Here is a 21,650-nt window from a genome sequence, read left to right as displayed (position 1 = left end):
TGTAATGATAGGAGGCAAAAGACATTCAGAAGACTGTGAACACAGGATTTCCAGTGGTTTAAGTTTTAGCTACAAACATTATTCAAAAAGGTCTCTGTAGTAGCTGACAAAGAAATATTGCCTAAAACAGAAGCCCTAAGACAAATATAAGGAAAAGCAAATACCGAGATGGAATGAATATGATCCTTAGAATGAAAACAGTCATAATTCATTCCATGAGGTTTGTGCAGATGGTGGGAAAACAAGAATACTTAGCACAGAGCAGGTAGCAAGGTCTAGGAGGTGCCTCTCTTTTCCAAAGAAGTGACAAAACATTTGAAAGACAAAAAGATAGGAGCTTACTCACTGGATCACACCTAAATATCAAACCTGAATTCTCTCCAGTACTATACTGCTGCCACAGAAGATGTAAAGCACCCTTGGTGGCTGACTCTGCCCAAGGACCATTTCTTTCCGGCTGTTGGTGTATGAGTAAAGCTCAAATTCTGGAATATATTTTCTCTGGAATTTTATAAATTGATGTGGATTTTCCCGGTATATTTTTTACACGTTTTCTTCTGAATGTTACCATATTATTGCAATCAAAATGCCTCACATGCTATATTTAATAGTTTTCTGGGGGTGAGAGGTTTGGAGCACAAGCAACTCTCTCAGAGGCAGTCCTTGGAAATGTTTGAACATGACCACGAGGGCCATGAAGAGGATGTGTGTGTCTGGCATGGCCAAAAGGGTATATTTTGACTTCCTAGTCTTTGAGATCACTGGATTTCTAGGATGTGAAAAACCAGAAAAATATCTTGTCTCTGCTTGGGACCTGAAATTCAAATTGAGCTTCCTTCCTTCTGGCAAGTTACAAATCACAGGATAAATCCTTGTTAATGTCTACCTTAAATTTCATCTATCAAGCACTTGGACTCCTGAGTGTGATGTTCTGTAAATCTGGACCTCTGAAAAATTAATTTTCAGTTGACTTATTTTTCAGCAGAAAGAAATGTAAATGGAGAAGGGAAAATAGTATCCAACTCATTTTTCTATGGCCATCTTAGCAAAGAGACCTCATCTTGCCAGAGAGCAAAACGTTTTTATCATTCAGTACCATAGAGAGGTCTGATCATCTTTGTGCAGTAGATCCTTTTAAGTGAATAGATATCCATGTCACGGAGGCATTTTTCCATCGTAGAATTATTTTCCTTCTCATTTTTCCACTTCTGTGTAAAGTGGTGGGGGTTTTTTTGTTTGTTTGTTTGTTGGTTTTTTTTTTAGTGGGTTTGGGGTTAGTGCTTTCCAAATTTAAAATGTTTTTTAGGAATTAATTCTAGTTCTTGCTAAACCACTCTAAAAAAAAAGTATTGCATACTAATCACTGAGAGGACTCATCTGTCTTATTTTTAAGAAATTGAAGGAAAGTTTCCAAGTAAACATATAAAAATATGATCTTTACTGAACTGCAACAGCTATGTAACTACCCTGTGCTGTTCTGAGGAGCTTTTTGAGTACCTATATTATAAAGCTACAGGTTAAAATTTGAACACTAATTATGACAGCTATATATTTATTGTGAAAAAAAATGTAAATAGGTCCAAATCAATGTCCAACAACAAAAATTAGTGTTTTTCATCAAATTGGAAGATGCTTTCAACTTGGCACCATAAGCAAAGACTATATTCCTGCCACATGTGTCTGCCTAGCTATATATGTGGACCACAGTTAATTTACCTACTATTAGGGAAGCACCTTGATGTTAAGGACATACCACCTGCTGTATTGTTTATTCTGTTTCTGCATCTGTGAGTCCAGTTTTAATTTAGTATTGCAATGCCTTAACTCCCAGCTGAGATCTTATAAAACAACTGAAGGTTAAATCATCAGTTAACATAATTGAAAACGGTTTCTTTTTTGCCTTTTCCCCCCACCCACTCTGCATGTAAATCTCTCTGTTTGCTCCCATGTTTTCATTTCTACAGCAGAAATCACTCCAAGTCTGCTTTGGGTGAAGATTCTCACTCACATTGGCTGTGTAGGTAAAGTTTCGAACTACCAAAAGAAACAAAGATTAATCTAGGGATTTTCTGTGAAATTAAAGAAAAATCTCTGAGCCATAAGGCATTTTAGGCATTTTAAGCAATAAACTGGGTATTCCAATATGCAAATGAATGAAAGGAAAGCAGCGGGGGAAGGAGAGGCATGTAGAGGGAAAGGTGACAGTTTAGCTGAGGAATTCTCCTGTCAGTTTCCCTAGGGAGGAGAGAAACAAAGTGGGGAGAAAGTGGGAGGAGAGCAGTGTGAAAAGGCTCTTGGATACCATGGAGATGGGTACAGTGTAAAAATCTGTATACTGTAGATAAGTAAGTGGGAGGTTGATATCAAACTCCTACCAGCCAGAAACTGGCTTTGTGCAGGGTAAGCATGTTAAAGGGCTGGGGAGCAGGAAGCATTGTTTAAGCCTTTGCCATACTGTTTGCCTACTTAACACTTAGGAGAGTGAAGGGAAGGGACAAATAAATGTTTTCCAGCCCATGCTTTTCAGTATGACTGTTCTCTTATCTATATTCAGTTTACTAGGAAGGGTAAATTATTTTCCAGAGCTTATTTTTTTTTCCATTGAAGTTGTTTTGCTGCTCCAGATCTGCTCTTTTTTGTCTTTTCCTGTAATTTCAATCTTAGTTTGATTAACTGGGAGCTCATAATAAATTATAATGCTTTTTCATGGTTCATGAATGTGGGGAAGAAAATGTGACAGATTCCTGAGGAACTAAATGTTACTTTATGTCTGAATAAGACAGTGTGTTTTTAAAATTCAGTCTTTGTATTACACTGCTTTGAAAGACTGTCTCTGCTCATTTTAGAATTTCTTTGTTCTCTGCTTCTAATTTTTATGCTTTCGATGCCTGTAAGACTGCTCTTATTTATATCCATGGCTATAGGAAAAATGCTGTAGTTTGTACATATGACATTGTATTTCCAAGAAATATTGGATTTTTTTTATGATGAGTGTGGTTTTCAGAAAATTGTTATTTATGCTATTGGTCCTTCCAAAAATGCAAGCTGCCTGCTGCCTGTGAATCAGAGTAAGGCATGCTGATATTTTTTTATGTTTTATCCACAAGTTTAACTTTAGAATTATGCCCAAACAAGTGAATTACTTTTGTAAATGCTGTGCCTTCTGTAAAATTTAGAAGACTTGGATGGGGAAACTGTTCTCATCCCCATCAGTTGTACCCTTTCCTTTTTGTTCAGGGGGGCTTCCTGGCCACAGTCTGACTCATGAAGTTATAATAAAAGCAGAGTTTTGCAATGTCCCTACCTATGCCTGTGTGCATTCAGGAGGAAGCATGGTGCAGCAAGGTTCTTAAGACTTTGATTTCTTGTGCTGGAGAACACACAAACTGAGGTGTTTGTTCTCCTGGTTGTACTGAAGGTGTGTATTGGAAAAGTCCTGCAGGGAGGAGTGGGGACGTGGGGTGCTGCTGTAGGGGCTGTACGTGTCTGTCTCTTAGCAGCCTCATCCCTGGCTATTAACCTTGGCCAAACAGCAACAGCGGTCTTTGTGAAAAATAAAAATGTCTCTATTCCCTAAAATATTTTCCTTCCTGAATTTTCAGAACCAGTGTGATGGTTCTTGACGTCTTCTTAGATATTAGAAGCCCAGGATTTCCTGACAGTGGCTCTGCTGGCCTCTTGTCTGTAGAGGCTAACAAATGTTTTTTTAAGTTTCAGACTTTAAAGGGTGTGTGTTGACCTCCAAGGGAAAATTTGAAGAAGCCATCTCAGAGCATGATTTTTAATTGGCTTTTTCTCAGGCACCACAAATAAAAAACCATTAAAGTTTAAGCTACAGTTTTACTGATGTTGATATCATACAGGGCGTAAATTGTAGATTTAAAAGTCGGATTACAATGAAGTATTGTGTGCTTCATGTACAGATTGTTGCTGGTAGGACCACCAAAGTTGGTTGTCTGTACCAAAATAGGTGATTTTAATATGTAAATCTGTGAAGAAGAGGGAGTTCCTGCCTGTGAAAAAGGGTTATAGGTGCTGGTAAGCTCCAGCAGCATTTCTCACTGGCTGACAAAAGCATCACAGCATGGTGGATGTGGTGAACCACAAACTTGGGATCTTCTCTGTCCCTGTTCCCTTCATTTTCTGCTCTGGAGTTTTGACTTGTCTACTGGAACTGGCTGTGTGGAGAGGGAAATGCTGTGCTTTGGAATTTGGACCTGAGTGTTTTATGACAAGATGCTGTGACTGCAGGGCCACGTGTGCAAAATGAGGAACAACAGCATCATTGACTGATAACATACTCTCTTTCTAAGTAGAGCATTTTTAAGTATGGTCTTGGGTTCTTTTACCCAACTTTTGATATTGTAGTCAATGGGAGAAAGTGAAAATAACTTTACAGGCAGGTATTAAGCAACTAATTTTATAAGATACTTCTCTGTTTGCAGTTCCTAATGAGTGGAGTTCAGATTTACATCACATGATAGCTAATTTGTTGAAGTTTGAGAGCACAAAGCTTGATCAGAGGCAGCAAAGGCAGTGTTCCAGCAATCATTGGCTCTTCTTCATATGATGTTAAAATATATATGTACAGTAACACCTGTTTCTTTGTTGCCACAGGTTCTGCCTGGCATACTGCAGAAGCATTGCTGCATTTTACCTGACAGGAACACAGGTAAACTTTTGTCTTAATGAGTTAACGTTGTAATATGATTTGGAGAAATGCAAACACAAATTGGATTATACTGAGAAGTCTTGCTTGCTGTTTATGGTCACTGAAGTTATCTTATAGGGAGTGATTAATTGGATGTTTTGTTTAAATTACCTGCTTTCATGTGAAGACTTTGTGTATTCCGTTAATTTTCTGAAGCTGTTGCAGTTGTAGAGGTTACTATCAGGTCTTGCTTATAAAGGTATTTGTATGAACTTCTGAAGCATTTCTATGTTGTTAATTATAAAGTTACGACTTTGTCAAGAAAGGAGATTTAATACTGAAGTCTGCAGTCTGGTCCTCTTGATTCACAAAGGTGCCAAGCATGAAGTCATGCATAGCTCTTACTGCAGATAAATGCTTGCTCTATGCTTATTTTTCAGAGTAGAGGAGTAGACTGGAGTAGTAGACTAAAGGAGTAGACAGAATGAGTATCACAAACGATGCCGGAGGAAATGTAGAGTTGTTTGCAGGAGGAAACTTAGAGTAATGTGTTTATGACCAGAACAAATCAATTGATGAGAATGATATTGGATGAGAAGAAAGTTATGATTTAATTTTACGTTCTTTTATGACAGGAAAAAAACAATTTCTTTAAAATAAGTTTTGAAATCCTTTAAATAATAATATAAATTGAGTTAAAGTGATTGTGTATGCAACTGTGAGTATGATTTGACAGACTAATTTCAGAGAAGTCGGAGGAAAAATATAGGTTTTTCTTTGATATCTTCTTAATAGAATATATATGATTGCTTGCATCTCTTAAGGCTACATTCCCTCTTCCCCCAGTAGCTACCATTAAAATAAACTGTTTTGCTCCTTGGCTTGCTACTAATTGTATTTCAGGCACAGTTTGCACTAAGGGTAATTACAGAGAGAACTAACTTGAGAACTATGTTGAACTGTAGAGGGACTTGTGGTTACCTGCAAATGCTCAAAAGAAATTTAAAATCTGATTTCCATTTTATCTGTGAACACGATAGATGTACTACAGTAAGACAGTTAATAATATACCCTTTCTAGCAAGAATTTGTAAGTTCATAAGTAGTCTGCAGACAGACTTTGGCCTTCGTAATAATTTCAAGATTTCCTGAAAACTGGACTTGGTATAATGACCTCAGCCCAGTCTGTGTGCTCCTTTTCTAGTATCCCGTGCCAATTATTTTGATTCTTTTATTTGTAATATAAGAATTTGATCCAGATTCCATTGACAACCAAACTCATCTCGACTTATACATAAGTGTATCGCGTGGATCTCAAAGCCAGTGTTGCATGAACTAATGGTCTGGGTATGGGCAGTAAGACTGACCATTTATCTAGAGAGGGTATAACATGCCTTTATAACCAATATCAAGAAAGCCATGTATCTAAAATCTCAGTCACCTTCAAAAGTGCCTTCATTTGGGCATAATAAAAAGGAAGGCTCTTCCTAATGTAAAATTTGTTTTTGAAAACTTTGAACTAAGCTCTTTGAAGAGGAAACCTATCAGGTTTACATAGGTAACAACTGCTGGACAACTCAGGCATACTTATGTGTGAAAATAGTTGTAAGTTCTATTGCTGCTGTGTGACTGCTGCAAGAAGTATTTTTATGCCTACCTACTGTATAGTGGGGAGTTACCAGCAAGTGCAAAGTAAATTATGTCTGTGTTCCATTTTCCCCGCTTCCCCCATTTACAGTGTTTAAATACTTGGCAAAGAGAAGGAGAAGGAGAGTTTAGACAGGCCATGAGGGATTTTTAAACTCCTTTTTGCAGGAAGAGAATGACTAAATTTGTGTTTGATTCATTGAGTCTGTTAGAGATAAATGACCCTTTGTCTTGTTTGATTACGCCTGAATCAACTAGTCCAAACTAAGAAGAAATTCATTAAATATGGGTAAATGTGGAATGTACTATTTGTGTTCAAATGTATACATCAGACATAATCTTGTCCAGCTCCATTCTCAGTAAATGAGCCCAGAAAAATTGCCTGATTGCGAGCTGTAGGTCTGTTTGCATTCAGCTGTTGACATTTGGAGGAACTGAGCAATATACAGACTTGGGTGTTGTTCCTAATGATGAGAGAAGGATAAAGAGAGATGGACTAGGGGGAGGGATGGGAGAAGAAAGAGAGGAAGAATCATATAACGAGACTGACAAAACTGTTAGGGAAGAACACAGATGCTGTAGGGAGTATGGGTGGGTGAAAGGGAGAGCTGCAGTAGTAGTTTCTCCACTTATTTATATCCATTCAACACTTCAAGTGTAGCCAGCTTGGTGGTCTTTGGCTCCTCATTCAAGAGTGCCTTCATGACCAGCCTCTTTCATGCTGTTGCACTGGAGCTACACCTCAGAGAAAGAAACAAGCCCTTGGGAACAGCAGGGCCAGTGCTGCCAGGCCATTCTTTCATCTGGCTGCCCTTCAGACCTAGCCTAAGTTTGATTCTTGGGGAATATATGCATTTAATCTTAAGAGTAATACGCCCCTGGATTGCCTGTACTCTAGAAAATTGTGCATATCGCTGTCCTTTCCTACACTGTGTAGGACACTGAAGTAACCACACTTTGTGGTATTGATATTCTGTATTTGTAAACTGGAGAAAAGAACTATGCATGGAAAGAAGGGTACATGGCAGGAATGATCTCCTTCCCATGGTGATGATTTGTTAGTACTCCTACCATGAACTTTTATTCTCAGTGCTTATAACTAAGCGATAAAAATATCTGCTGCAGAAACTTTTAAAAGGGAGCATAAAAAATGTAATTCAGCCGTTCCATAGCAATGCAATTTTGGAAGAAGGTACATATTTAACAAGATTAGGTATTTCAAAGGTTAAAGAATGATTAATTTTCAAACATGTAAGGCATTTACAGAATTTCATTCTCTAAATATAACACTGAATACTGCTAGTTGGCTACTTGCATTAAACTTTGCTAATAGACAGTGATGTTTCATTTCTTAAGTGTTAATTTATTTGTGGCTTTCCATTAATCATATTTTCATTACTAAATTAAAAGTTCATATAGCATGCACTTGCATAATATGTGCTCATCATCATGTTAACTAGTATCCAGAACCTGTATTTATCACATAATCTGTGCCTCAAGAGGCAGAAGATCCCAGACCAGACACGTTTATTCTACACTTCTATCTTATATGCCAAAATCATACTGTAAGAATTTTATTGATGTCCCTGCTAAGTTTTTTCCACGTCTTGGAACTGAACCAGCCAACAACAACTGGGATGCATTAGGAGTTATAAAGTTAATTGGAAGAAAAACAGTTACATACTCTGTACAGGCATTAGTAACAAGATCGTAAGGGGAAACAGTGTGAATGACCTGGTAGGGAGCAGCTTCCTTATTTTCTTGAATTATAACCCTCTTTCTCTCCAGCTCCAGCTGGGAGAAATAACCCACCCCTTTTGATGGACATCCACCACCCTCTGTGTACATATGCAGCTGGCTCATATTCCCTTTATAAATATTTCCCAGCAATGATCCGTCCCCTGTTAATGGGAAATCTTCAGCGAAATCAGAAGTCCTTCCCATTTCTGCATGGCCATTTCTGTAAACCTTAGGCAGATGCTGAGACTGTCCTTCCCTGCTCCCTCCCCCCTCAGAGAGCTGTTCACGCGGTATGAACACTACACTTGGTTTGTACCCTCAAAATGAAGGTAGCCATTAAATGCAACATGTTTTGGCATTCCTTAAAAAAAAATTGAGGGGTTAAAATGCAGATTTGAAACAGAGAAGTGAATGTACGCTGCTGTGTGTTGCTTTTTATTTAAATTTATGTATTTTTTAAATTTATTTTTATTTCCAGTCTTGCTTGAAATAGAACTCTTCAGGCAGTACATGTGGGTTGTTTTGATGTAGAAAATTTCATGCAAATAAAAAGAGGAAATATATCTGAAAGCTTATGCTTTTGTGTATGCTGTGTTTAAGCAGTCTTAGAGCAGATAAGTGAATTATTTGGGGTTTGATTTTTATTTATCCCAGGGCTCCTTGTACCATGATCTAGCACAATAAATGATCCTCAAGGTGAGCGCAAATATACTTGATGCAGTAAAACATGACTTATCAATGGGACTCATTAATAGAAGGCACTTGGTGTGATTTTTACCATTGCTACAGCTGGTAAATGGACACTCTAGCACTGCTGAGATGCTGATAGCTGTGTGCTTTGTCTGCTTCTGTGGTGCTCTTGATACACATTTATTAGTTTCCAAATTGCATGAAAAGCTTCTGTACTATTCTTTTCCGTTGTAGCCGTGAGTTTGATATGTTGTGGACTGCAAATTTGGGCTCATTTTTTCCACTGAAGATCCCAAAGAAAGGAATGAATCAACAGTTGCTAGCAGCTTCTTGGGCTGATTCTTTCTTTGAAGTTTAAGCATGAATTTCCCCTCTCATTGTGATGGAGAACATAGCTGCAATAAAGAGCACCGGCACTGATCATACTGACTTTATTCTGATAAATAGCTCTTTGAGCAACACTTTGAGCAACGCTCTTTAAAAAAAAAAAGGAAAAGATATTTCTGCTGTCTCAAGTTTCTTCATCATCCATTTTCAGATCAGCTCTTGTGTACTGATATTGATCTTAGACAAGATGTTAAATCTTTCATTATAATCATCCTCTTTTGTCCACTGCATTGGCTAAAATTACACTGAAAAAAAGTGTGACCAATGTTCTGCTTTCTGCAAAGAATGAATAATATCTGCTTTAGAGAGTGGTAATTGCTTTATATACAAAAGCAGTAGTTTAATAATAACCAATCTCTTCATTGGGTAAACTACAGGAATGTTTCATCCTTTGCTTGTTTGATTTTCTTCCTGTTGCTTGAAGAGCAAATATTGAACAGAAGAAAAATCTAAGATGGTATTAAATAGAATTCCTGCACTAAACTTTACTAAATTGGATAAAGAAGTCAACATTACTTTTTTTTTTTCCTTTAACTATATCTACAACAGTATTGCCTTACTAGCTTTTAAAATAAAAGGTGAATTGGTGCTCAAAACCAAGTGTTTTATAGCTAGCAAATATGTTACTAGTTCTATTTATTTATTTATTTATTTATTGAAATGCAATGGATGTTTGTGGGAAATGCCATCCAGATAAGTGGGCTGACAATGCGTTGTGTATGAACTGTACAGCAGCCAGTTTGACTTCACAGAAGAAATTACAGGATAATGTTCAGAAACCAAAGTACTACTACAGAAATAACTTAGCATATTATCTTCCATCTGAATATTTTGAAGTACTTAATTAATTGTGATGAATTTTTGTCTTGTGCCATTGTGATAAAGAAATTTATTCCTACGTTCCAAAGAGGAAGTCAGATTATCAGCTGCTGCAATGCAAGAATATTCACTAGGGTTAGTATCATCCTCTTTAGAACTTCTTTGCTGAAACTGAGATTGTCCTTTTGCTTTCAAGATGTAGCTATAGATTTTTAGACAGTTCCTGCAGATTTCACCTGCTGTCTGCTTGCTGAGTTCAACATGAGCATTTTCATTCAGATGTTCAGCTGCAGGCTGCCTGCTGGTACTTTCCAGCCCAGTTTCCATGGAAATGGAAATTAGAAGGGTGAAAATAAAGAAAGAATAAGTATTTTCTTAATCTTCTAGTTAAGCTGGAAGTTCTCATACCTTGGCATTAAGGTTGTTTTGCTTCTAGTTGGATAGGCATATGATATCAACTTCTGAAAATTCAAAAATAAATAAAACTTGTCATTAGAGCTGTTATAAACAATACCTGTTACCATGACTCTGTAGAGGTGTTGGGAATCACTAGTAAAGGATGAAGGGAGAACTGAACTGAACTGTGCAAGGATAAACTGATGAAAGGGTGTGAGGCAATACCCTATGGCCATTTTAGACTTAGTACTGCTAGATCTATCTAGAATAAGGAACTATACACTTGCAGTCTCAAACTAGCCAGGAGACTGCCTTGTCTTATTGGATCTGTATCTGCCTAAGATTGTCCATCTCAGTCCACTAAAATCTGGTCTCTAGGTGTTCAAAAATATAGGCAGTTTGGGGTAGACTCGTACTTCAAAGGAGTCAAGTCTATGATCTCAAGATCAATAGGACCTCAGACTTCAGTATCAAGACTTCCAGCTATGAAGCTAATGAACACATATTGGTCCACTTAAAATAATTGGACAGGCTAGAAGACTTTGGATATGTGTGAGCATAAAAATGTTTTAAGGCTCCAGCTGGTGCAGATCTCTGTGCCATTCTGGTTATGGTGTAAAAAAGCATGATCACAGCACAACGTGTTGGTGCTTCAGTCTTTGCACAGCATCCTAGTTGGTTGCAAGCATAGTACAAAGTCCTTTTTGGAGTTCAAGGTCCTCCACTACAACTGGTTCCTCCCAAGAGATGTTTTTACCCTCTTATTTCTGTTATGAAAAATCACAGTTGTGCTTCACCCAAAACTATGAAGTCTTAAAAACAAAAAAACTGAGCAAGAGACTTCACTGATGCTTAGATGTCACATTAAATGTTCCAAGATCGATAAAACGTGCTCCCCTGAAGGGCAAGTGCTGCCTAACACCTGTGCTCTCGGGACTGGATGTATACTGTTAGCTGTAAAATAGCACTTTCACAACACTGTCACCCTCATATGTGTGAGGGGAGCAGGGACTGAAGAAGGCACTCTAACTTGATGAAGTTTAATTCTAGAGGCAGACCGTGAGCATGTGTGGTTGCAGTCTCTTTACCTAACATCATATGAGTCCTGGAAGCTAAAGGTATGTAGGAAGGAAATTCTATCCAGAAAACAGCATCCCTTTCAAGAAAACTTACTTGACCTTTATTTCTGAAATGTTTTATAGAGCATTCCAATGCATATAGCTCAGCTGCTGAAGGAAGACAGAACTGTGCATCATCATCAGCAGAAACTGCAGGCAGCCCTGATAATTGATCTTATTAGTAATGAGACTAAATCTTGCTAAATGAAAGCGTATGTAGCATGACTGCTTCCTATATGCCACAGTTTGGGATTTTTATTTTTTAGGGTTTTCAGCTATTTGTAAAACAGATGGTTGCCCAGGCTGTATGTAAATCACATGGACTGAGGAGCTGTATGTGTGTGTACTGTACACGGGCACTCTCTTGTGGAGGAACACAGTTTTGAAGTCCACTGCCAAAATATATGTCTTGGCCAACACAGTGCAGTGTGTGGGTAGAGTTAAAGAGTGTGGAATTGAGCAGACAAATCAAAAGTTAGACATTTCTACTCATAAAGTGAGTAAAGTAGAATGTTGGTATGTTTTTCTAGAACAGCTATAAGTCAATGGTGAGGAGCACAGGGAATTCTTATAGATCTCAGAGGAATATAGCTATAATGCTGGAGGACTCCTGAATTAATTTTTTATGTGAGTACAGTAGACCACACTGATATTTCATTACCAGTAGAGGAATTTGACTATAGGCCAAAAGAATTTATTCCCTTACCTTTTAAAGGTCTCAGAAGTGCCTACAGAAAGGTATCTTCATTTCTTGCTTCAGTAGCGTCTTGCTTCTCCAGCCACTTTGATGCACCTTGGAAGCAAGGACAGATCTCTTGGGTGGAATGCATTAATCATACATAAGTCAATTGTGTAAAGTATAGAAGCAATAGATATGTTTTATTTGCTATCATTTTACAACGTGTGAATTATATCCTTTCTCCTTAAATTGCAATTCAACTATTCAAGTAGATTGTTATCCTAAAAAGATGTCAGTTCTTGATCTGGGAAGACACCCAGTCCTGAGAGGAGGAAGCAATGGAACAGCACTGGAAGTGACCACCAATCCTTTATTCCAGATTCACATCAGTTGTATTGCAATCGGAATTTGTTGGGAGCTTTTCAAGATTTTGAAGAGCAAAACATTTTTTTTTCAGGGTTTTGGGAATAATAGAATTTGTCATAAAAGTTTTCTTGCAAAAAGAGTGTAAGTTAGAAAAAATAAGAACTAGAATTCACATTGCTAAATTCTAAAACCAAATCTGTTTTAAGAAACTGGTGTTTGCTTTGTCCTTTTCCATACACCCCCACCCACTCCTCCACTGCCCCTTTTTACAAGAAGAGTGGGAGAGTATGGGGAATTGGGTTCTGTATCTAAGATGCTCACTGTGTTAGATAACTTTTATTTTCATAAGATGCCCGAACAATGTTTGCCTGCTCTAAGGCATGCTCCTTAATTTGGAGTAGTCTGCCTCATGTTTTGTACTGGTATTTAACTCCATAGGATAGAATAACAGATTGAAAAATATGTATCATACAAGCATTTCCATGATTAAAACCATCAGAGCTCTCTTTCATTCTAGTTGTGCATTTTCCAGAAAAGGACATCCCACTTCCACTGACGTACTGGTGGAGACTTCTTCCAGACATACCTTTTTTCTTTCAACTGACTTTATTAATGTGCAATTTTTCTTGTCCTTCCTATTTCTTCTTGTATTAGCTGATGGGATGGGAGTACTAAAACATACATTTTGTCGTCAAAACATCTGAGCTGTTCATGCTTTCCATTTAAAGATAACCTACAGTGATATTCTCTATACTTAAAATGGTTTTACATTGCTAGAATTATTTTATTTGTAATAATGCTGTATGACGCAGTTCTCCTGCCTTTTGGGATACTGTAACATAATAGGAGCTGTAAATAACAGCTGCTAATGTCTACAGTCATGCACAACAGGCAGTAATTTAACCACTTGTCTCCCTTCTGTCATGATGGGAAATAGCAAACATTTCTGCACCAATACTGCATATGATACCCAAAGCTGTTAGTGGTGCTTATTGTAGAAATATATTTCCAGAAGCAGTGCTGCACCCTCTGCACTTGAGACTAAATGGTAGCAAATGCTTCCATGCATGAGGTTTATTCATCTCAGTATGACTCTGCACTGGGTAAGACACAAACTGTATCTCCAGAGAATCTCTCTCAGTCTGCCAGGCAAGAGGAGTGATGCTGTTGAGCAGAGAAAACCAGAGGAAGACCCTAGAAACAGCAAAAACTGTCCTATTAGTTTATCTTCTTGAGGCAAAGATTATTGGGGCAGGAAAGGAGCAGAGAAGATGAAGATGTTTCACCATAAGGGAGGCTAATATTTCAGTATACCTCTGTGAGAGTCATTGTACAAGATTATATGCATGTTATCACTTGTAGATTGCATTAATTTTATTAAAATCTGTTGATTTGCTAGACTTAGGTAATTAAATGCTTAAGTGAGGAAGTGTGAATTTGTAGTTGGCCAAAGCTGCTGTCCCAGAGTCCCCCAGGTCTTATCTGGACACAGCCTAAAATCAGGGAAGAAGTGAGGGATAATAGTACCAGAGAAACTAAGAGAAGCATAACTCATAACTGTGCTTATCTGACAGCAAGCCCTCAGGATGAATCATCTGAAGATTTTTCAGTGGTATATATAGGAAACCTACACTTACCAAAGAGTAACTATGGGATGACAAAAAGCCATGGGGGCATTTGCAGTTTTTCTTACCTTATGTAATGGCTTCTTGAATGTCCTTTATAAACTGAGGACAGATCCTCTCTACTGTGCCATTAAAACTTCTTGTGAGCCAGGAGCCTCCATACTGAACATGGGCAGAACAATGCTGGAGGCTTCAGCTGACAGAAGTTTAATTCATGAACCACCTTCACAAATATATTTGGAAATTGTGAGTCACAGAAATCAGCCCACAAGGCATAAGAAATTACATCATGGTTAAGCTGCAGGTGATTGCAAATGTAAGGGATAAGATACCACATAAGCTTCAGGGAAAGGGAAGTATATATTGAAAATGCTTCACTGCTTTTTGCTCCCATTCTCATTTGGAGGGCAGTCGGAAGAAGCAATACAAAATTGAAAAGCCTGAAGAGGAAGGACCAGCATGGCATGAACTGTTAATAATACCATGTGTTAAAGGATGTGTCCTTTCTTTTTGTTGCCATAAAGACTTGGAAATCATGTACAATCACGAGTGCCTCTGCTTTAGGACTAGTGATCCATGCTTCATATACCTGAGTATGAGTCTTGATGATGTATTTGCACTAAATATATATATAATGATTCTTTACAAAAAGTCATTAGAATTTGTTGCCCAGTGCTAAAATTTTCTCTCTCTCTTGTTTCTATGGAAACTGTAATACTTATAAGACACAGTAAACAAATGCACTGTATTATAAGCCTCCTCTTTAGCAGGAGATTAATTTTATTAATATCTGTCCAAATTAGTCTGGTGACAGGTATTGTTCATTTAACCATCCAAACAGTAAAGTCTCTATTTTATTTTTACTGAAGACTTATCTTCCAGCTTTGAGGGCTTTTATTTGCTCTTCAGTCATTTTCCTGACCCAGTGGTGAGTTGGTATTTGCCAGTGGTTACTGCCGGTAATATTTGCTTAGCTCAGAGGAAAGTAGAAGTATGCTTTTTGCTAGCTAGTACAGAAAATAAAAGCCTCTTTTGCCTGAGATTCTTCTGAACATGCTTATATGGCATGGTCTTCTGGGGCATAGCTGGAAAGGCACAGCCTGCTTTCTAAGAATGAGACAGCCTTTTGTGGAATGAATTGTACGTCACAAAGTGGAGTGTCATCTTCTGGAGCCATGCACAATTGAAGTATTTTACTTAGCAACAAGTGCTCTGTATGTTCCAGACTGCCAAACACAGCAGAGGCAGTGAGGAGGCTGACCTCTACCTCCCCCTGCTCTGCCTGGAAGGAGTTGCAGGCAGAAACAGCCAGTGCATCTCCTGCAGTGCTGAGGACCCCGTGTCTTGCGCTTGAGTCCAGGTGGTAAACTTCCTATTCACTGATGGTGATACAATGACATTCCTGCATGATTGCTGACCTTGTCTTCTGTTTTAGAAATGAACCTTCCTTCTGTGAAACCAGTTTCAAGGTGACTTATGCTGAAAAACGTAGTGAGGTTTTCAAAACATTTTAAAACTGGACAAATTGTTCAAGTGACTCAATAAGTGCTATGCCTATGCTGTACTTCTGGAGTGGTTTATGGAGAGTGAAAAAGTCAAAGCTCAAATACTCAAAGATAGGAATGGAGAAGCCTGTTTGGTTTTCACATGCTGAAGAGACTGCTGGCACTCAGGTTACTCGGAATTTACTCTAAACTCTTCCCCTGGGCTGCAGGATGGCAATGAGGCAGTCACCTTTACTAGTTTGTAACATTAAATGCACTTCAGAAAATTATAGAGAGCTGCCATAGCATAAGCAAAATACTTTTTCTTTGCTATGAAAAATTTATGATGCTTATTTCATTGAAGTCTTGCTGTGTTAAGTATTTAAGAAAATCAGTTGATAACTTTATTTAGTGTTAGTCACTTTTAAAAATACTTTAGAGAAACTGATGGGAATGGGGTAACTAATTAAGGAAAGCTGTTGATCTAGAGAAACACAAATCATCGCTCAAACCTTGATATACTGATGGTGGTGGTAGACAGTAAAATCCCAATTTGTAGGTTTTTCTTTTCAGATTCTTTAGCAGCATTTTGAATATCATTGTTGCTACAGGGACCGAGATAACCTATCTGATAAGGAAACATTTTGGATACAATGGTGACAAAATAGTGCTCCTCAAAGGCACTGGATACTATGAGGTCCGATAAGAGGTAGGCTGTTGGATGGTGCTTAAGTTATTTACTTCTTTGTGTGCAAGCACAAGTGTCTTGGTATCATCCAAAAGAGACAGCTTCTTTAGGCGGGACATCACATTTAACAGGAACCCTTCAGATACTTTCTAACACTTCAGAGAGACTGGCTCTGTGAGGGATCCTCCCGTGCTCCTTCATAACTATGAACTCAAGATGCAAATGAAGGTACATCAGCCTGCATAGGCAGAGAATATGTTTTTGAAGGAGATAATAGTATTTTATTTTGCTTTTTTTTTACACGAGGGGCATATTGTATACCTTCAATATAATTGTCTTTCCATTTCTTGTGTTAACTTGAAAAGAAATAGGTTGCACCATATATCACACAACATATAAACAGGGCTTAGAAAAAAGACAGAGAAACACCTTTTACCAGGGCCTGTAGTGACAGAGCAAGGGGCATTGATTTTAAGCTGAAAGAGGGTAGGTTTGGATTAGATGTAAGGAAGAATTTGTTTACAATGAGAATAGTGAGACACTGGAGACAGTAAGTGGTGAATGGCCCATCATTAGTGTTCAAAATTAGATTGGATAGGGCTTTGAACAACCTGATCTAGTGAAAGATGTTCCCACCCATGGCAGGGGGGATTGGACTAGATAATCTTTGAAGAATCCTTCCAACCTAAACCATTTTATGAATCTATGATTTTTTGGTTTTGGTTGTACTTTTTGTTATTTGAATTAAAAGTCAGGAAAGGGTAAACTGAGATAGATTTGATTGCTTGTCCTTTTAATTGTCGTGAGATTTGCCTTCATATCAGAAGGCAGATTTTGGCCTTAAGATGGACATCTTCAAAATATCATCCTTGTAGCCATGAAGATATTACTCTGTTGGAAAACATTACAAGTAATAGTTGAATGCATTCATTGTTATCTGCTAGAGCTCATCTCTGACTTCTTTACTCAACTAATTTATGTGTGGGGAAGCTGTGGTTTTCTTTCTTCTTTTGAACCTCTATCATTTAAGTCCTTGTGGAAGACATCCTATGCTATTTTATCATTTTTATTTTGTTGAGTTGTAATTCAAGAACATCACAGATCATCAGATACATTTGCTAATGTTTTCTGTTTTCCTTTTCCTTACGACCTTTCATTACTCAGCATAGTCAATAACTCAAATCTTCTCCATTGTTGGTAGTTATTTTCATCCTTTTTATTTTAAGTTTGGCAGCTTTATCACTAAATTAGATATTTTTCTGATTTTCATGCCTAATGTTTTGCAGCTCCCTGTAGTTTTTTTTATTATTGTCTCTCAAATTTTGCTGCCTTTGTTTTTGATCTTCTAATTTTGTTCTTTATAACTTATCTTAATTTTTATTTCTGTCTTCTTTTTTAATCATGTAAGAAACACTTCCTAGGTTGTTATTCACTATACTTACACTTGATTAATGTAATTTTTTTTGGCTAGTAGATTCTTAGCTATTTGACATTCTGTAATGCTTGGCTGATTCCTCTGCAAAAATCTTTTAGCATCATGTCCTGCAAGTTATTGACAAATTACTCTCAACAGTAAAATTCAGAGCATCCTTAACTGTCCCTGACATCTTTGCTTGGCATTATGGGAGACATATGGCTTCCTACAAAACTGTGTTGTTATTTAACTTAAATTTTGTTGCCTTCCTGTTGGAGCTTTTGAACTAAGGTATAAATAGTGTACCATAAATATTTCTTTTCCCCTTCAAGGAATCTGATGTTAGCTTAACACTGAGCATTCCAGGAGAACCTGAGAGGTTTAGCTTACAGTAAAAATATTTTGGTGTTTCATTCCTCTCTGCTTCCTCCTGGCATTTGAATGTGTGCACAGCACATTCAGTCTTGAATTTTGTCTCAAACCATGTGAATAGGATGGCATGGAAGTGCCAAGAGTAAGCTAATTTTGCAGCAGAAATGAAGGTACAGGTTCTTTGTTGTTGTTGTGTTGCTGGCAGGGGGGTTCAACTAGATGATCTTTAATGCTCCTTCCAAACCAAAACATTCTGCGATTCTATGAAAACTCTATAAGTGCACCAGTATTACATCAGTATTCAAAGTAACAATCAGGATTACTCCAGTAACAAATTAGTTTCCTTTGATATAAAAACTGATTTCTGTCTCCTTTTTTTGTTAGTAAGGAGTTACGAGTTTAGACTCTGTAATGGGTTTTCACATGTTTTTATGACAGTAGGTCTTGTCATGGAATCATAGAATAGTTTGGGTTGGAAGGGACCTTAAAGGTCCTCTAGCTCCAACCCTGGCATGGGCAGGAACACCTTTCACTAGACCAGGTTGCTCAGAGCTCCATCCAACCTGGCCTTGAACACTTTCAGGGTTGCAGAAATTTTCTTCAAGGTTTTAGTTAATTTCAGCCAAATGTGTATAGAGTGCTGCAAGCTGTCTGACTTGATGCAGATGTTTTTAAAACCATCACTCCGTTTTAACAGAATTAATGGGGTACACACTGGTTGAAAGACAGATCTCAAACAGCTATTGTGGTGGCAGTGAAATAGAGATGCTTTTAGAATGACTATGCAACAAGTGGAACCAGGTTCAGCCCTATTTAGCACTAAACTGGAATTAAATATGAAAGAAAAATCTTCTAAAACTTATATCTGAAATGAACAATTGGAACACCATGAATAAAGTGTGCAGTTGTCTAAATTAATCTCATTTGTGTCCACAAAGCTGGACAGCTTTCAACAAAATTATTTTAGTTTAGGGAAAAATGAAATGGCCAATTGGGACCAAGAAAAAAGGTCATGAAACTGGAATAGCAAAGAATATCTTCTTGGAAATTTTAACTCTTTCTATTCTGTGGGGCTGGACATGGGATGTTTCAGGGTCGTGCTGGGAGTTGAAGGGCTCACTTCCTGATACAATATTTAAATAGAGGACTAGTGAACAGGAAGACTGTTTCAGCATTACAAATGGTGTTCATTATATTAATACATGACAGTTTTCTTGCTTGTCTTTTTTAAGTGACCTTGAAAAGCACAGAGGCATGCGGAAAAGAGGGAAAAAAATCCCTTAAGATCTGAGTAAAGTGCTTTACAGTCAGACTCAGTTTGATCTTTGGCTTTTCAGAAACAGAGGTGTATTTTAGCTGAACCAGATAAGCATCACTCCATCATCAAATACAAGGTTCTTCAATTTCTCTGAGAAAAGCAGAACAAGACAACTGCAGATAAGGGATTTTTTTTGCTATGGTGAAAATGGTGATGGAAATGGCTGGATGGAAATGGAACACCCATTTCCTGCGGCAGATTCTTCATCTCTGAACAGCTCCCACTCAGATCTGTTCTGTCTTGTATCTGTCATACCTGAGGAGTTTTGGGTTGATCCTTTCAGCTCAAGAGGCCAGGCCTGTTGAGTCAGAGGTATGTTTCTAGAATATGCGTGAGACATGCACTACAATACCGAATCAAATGATAACCCGTTTGAACACCAGGCTTCTTAGACTTTCTGACTTCAGTTTATGGGAATTTTCAAGGTACTTATTCAAATATCTTGATAATGCACTTCAGATAGATGTAAAGATCTTTAGATGGGCCACTTTTTTTATTTTCTTGCGTAGCTGGGTGCATGCACTGATTACCTTTAAGACTAATTGCTGTTTGAAAATTTTCCTTAATATAAAACTAGATACTAGCTGTAGCACTACATTTTAAAAATTCTGAATTCCCTTTTTCCTCTCTGTATTTCGTCTACAGAAAATTTTTTTCATTCTTACTGTCTAAAATTTTTTCAGGGCATTGGTGTTCTAGTGGCCATGATATAGATGCTGCTGCCAGTATGACCATGACATACCCGTGGATATGAGCTTCTTTAAAAGGTCATGATTTAGACAACCAAGTTGACTCGAGTTTTGTGTAAGATGTAGATGTCTGTGGAGACATGGTGATTAACTATATGATTTAATGATCCTTTCCAGCTCTTTGGGAAACAATAAACTGTATGTGAGTTGCTTTTCTGGTAATTAAGGGCTTCAGGAGCAGGCTGAAATGATTTCTTCATCACACCCTGTTACCTGTACAATGTAGCCTGCATATTCTCCTGAAAATTACACTTAAATTATTATCTTTTTCCCAGCTGTTTGTAACATCAAAGCTTTTAACTTTTATCTTGATGTTATCATGGATGGATCTTTCTGTCTCTGAAGCGATCAGAGATCACTTGTTATGCAGATGAACAAGCTAAAGAGCAATTTCATAGCAGCAAGTCTGAATGAATCAGAAGTGCTGTGAGGATTAACAGGATGTCAAGCTGTGCCTTGATGAGAAGTACACCCATCCACTAGAGCCATCTTTCCCCACTTCCAGTGATCCTGTATCACAAAATACTCAAAAAGTTTTCTAATCTAGTTTTGCATAAGAGTGGATGCATGTGCTCTGTCCTAACTGCTGAATCCAAAGTTAAATTTTAAAAGTTTGCAAATATTACATGCTTATGATGTGTATGATGAATGGGATTTGCATGGGATTAAGTGCTGAAACACATTTCTCAAAACACTGAAAAGTGTTTCCTGAGCAGAATAGTGCAGTATTTTTCCCATTGCAGATTAAAATTATGTCATTGTTACAGGGAGTCTTGTGCACATCTTTAAATAATGTTTTTAGGTAAGGGCTCAGATTGTTGCCAAGTTGTTTATGAATTCAGGTTCAAAGTTATTTTAAAAACAGAACCCCTCATTTTTTAAAAGTATTACAATATCATTGCATTTAGTTCTGTTTCTAGGAAAACATCAGTCCTGGTAAATCAGAAACATGTAAATTAATTTATTGTGTTGTGATAAAAAGATATCTGTTAACTAAATAACTGCATCATTAGAATCTGAATCAACACATCTGCAAACATTTCACATGGACAAATCATACAACCAAGTAAAGCTGTTCTGATTCCTCAGAGGTTACAGGATTCCTGTACAGGAAAACATTTCAGGATTGATTTTCAGATCTTATTAATTTCGTTGGAGATGTGGTGGATATACATTTAATCTCACATTTGGAAGAAATAATTGGGAAATGAGGAGAATGTCTTATTTTCTGTCAGAGGTGAGTTACTTTATTACACTTCATTGATATGATTATGTGTAAGCTTAATAGTCATTCAGTCACAAAAGTTCAGAATCTTGTCGAAAAATTGTCATTTTAACAGTCACAATCAGACTGGAAAACCAGTAACTCCCATGGTGGGATGGATTGCAGAGTAACTTTGTAATGTTCCTATGCTTTAAGGATTTTGTGAAATATTTCTCTTCCACACAAATATGAAGACCAGTTTTCCTATGAGTTCTTATATTCTGATTAGCCTGTTGTTTAAAAG

The 21,650-nt window shown here is 37.5% G+C and overlaps 1 protein-coding gene and 1 long non-coding RNA gene across 9 annotated transcripts in view; one reads left to right on the top strand and one right to left on the bottom strand.

Moving 5' to 3' along the window:
• DLGAP2 (DLG associated protein 2) overlaps positions 1-21,650 on the top strand; it is a 399,013-nt gene that overhangs the window by 13,109 nt on the left and 364,254 nt on the right. For 6 of the 7 annotated variants that reach the window (XM_027640961.1, XM_027640973.1, XM_027640965.1 and 3 more), the window contains exon 3: positions 4,618-4,672. In XM_027640961.1, the coding sequence (XP_027496762.1) occupies positions 4,618-4,672 (55 nt within the window). Of the gene's footprint in view, positions 1-4,617; positions 4,673-21,650 lie in introns of those variants that run through there. The other variant, XM_027640969.1, reaches the window with a different exon arrangement.
• Positions 9,238-14,336, bottom strand: LOC113946085. 2 transcript variants are annotated; one of them, XR_003527286.1, is made up of 3 exons: positions 14,186-14,336; positions 12,154-12,240; positions 9,238-9,390 (listed from the first exon to the last, which is right to left on the bottom strand). It is a non-coding gene; the product is annotated as an uncharacterized LOC113946085 (long non-coding RNA). The 2 variants fall into 2 exon arrangements; XR_003527287.1 differs by having other exon boundaries at positions 9,238-9,348.

The sequence above is a fragment of the Corapipo altera genome, unplaced genomic scaffold (genome assembly GCF_003945725.1).
Source record: "Corapipo altera isolate COAL_440 unplaced genomic scaffold, ASM394572v1 46, whole genome shotgun sequence".
Classification (NCBI taxonomy): Eukaryota; Metazoa; Chordata; class Aves; order Passeriformes; family Pipridae; genus Corapipo; species Corapipo altera.
Note: the sequence above shows the minus strand (reverse complement) of the source record. Positions and strands in the feature narration are given on the sequence as shown.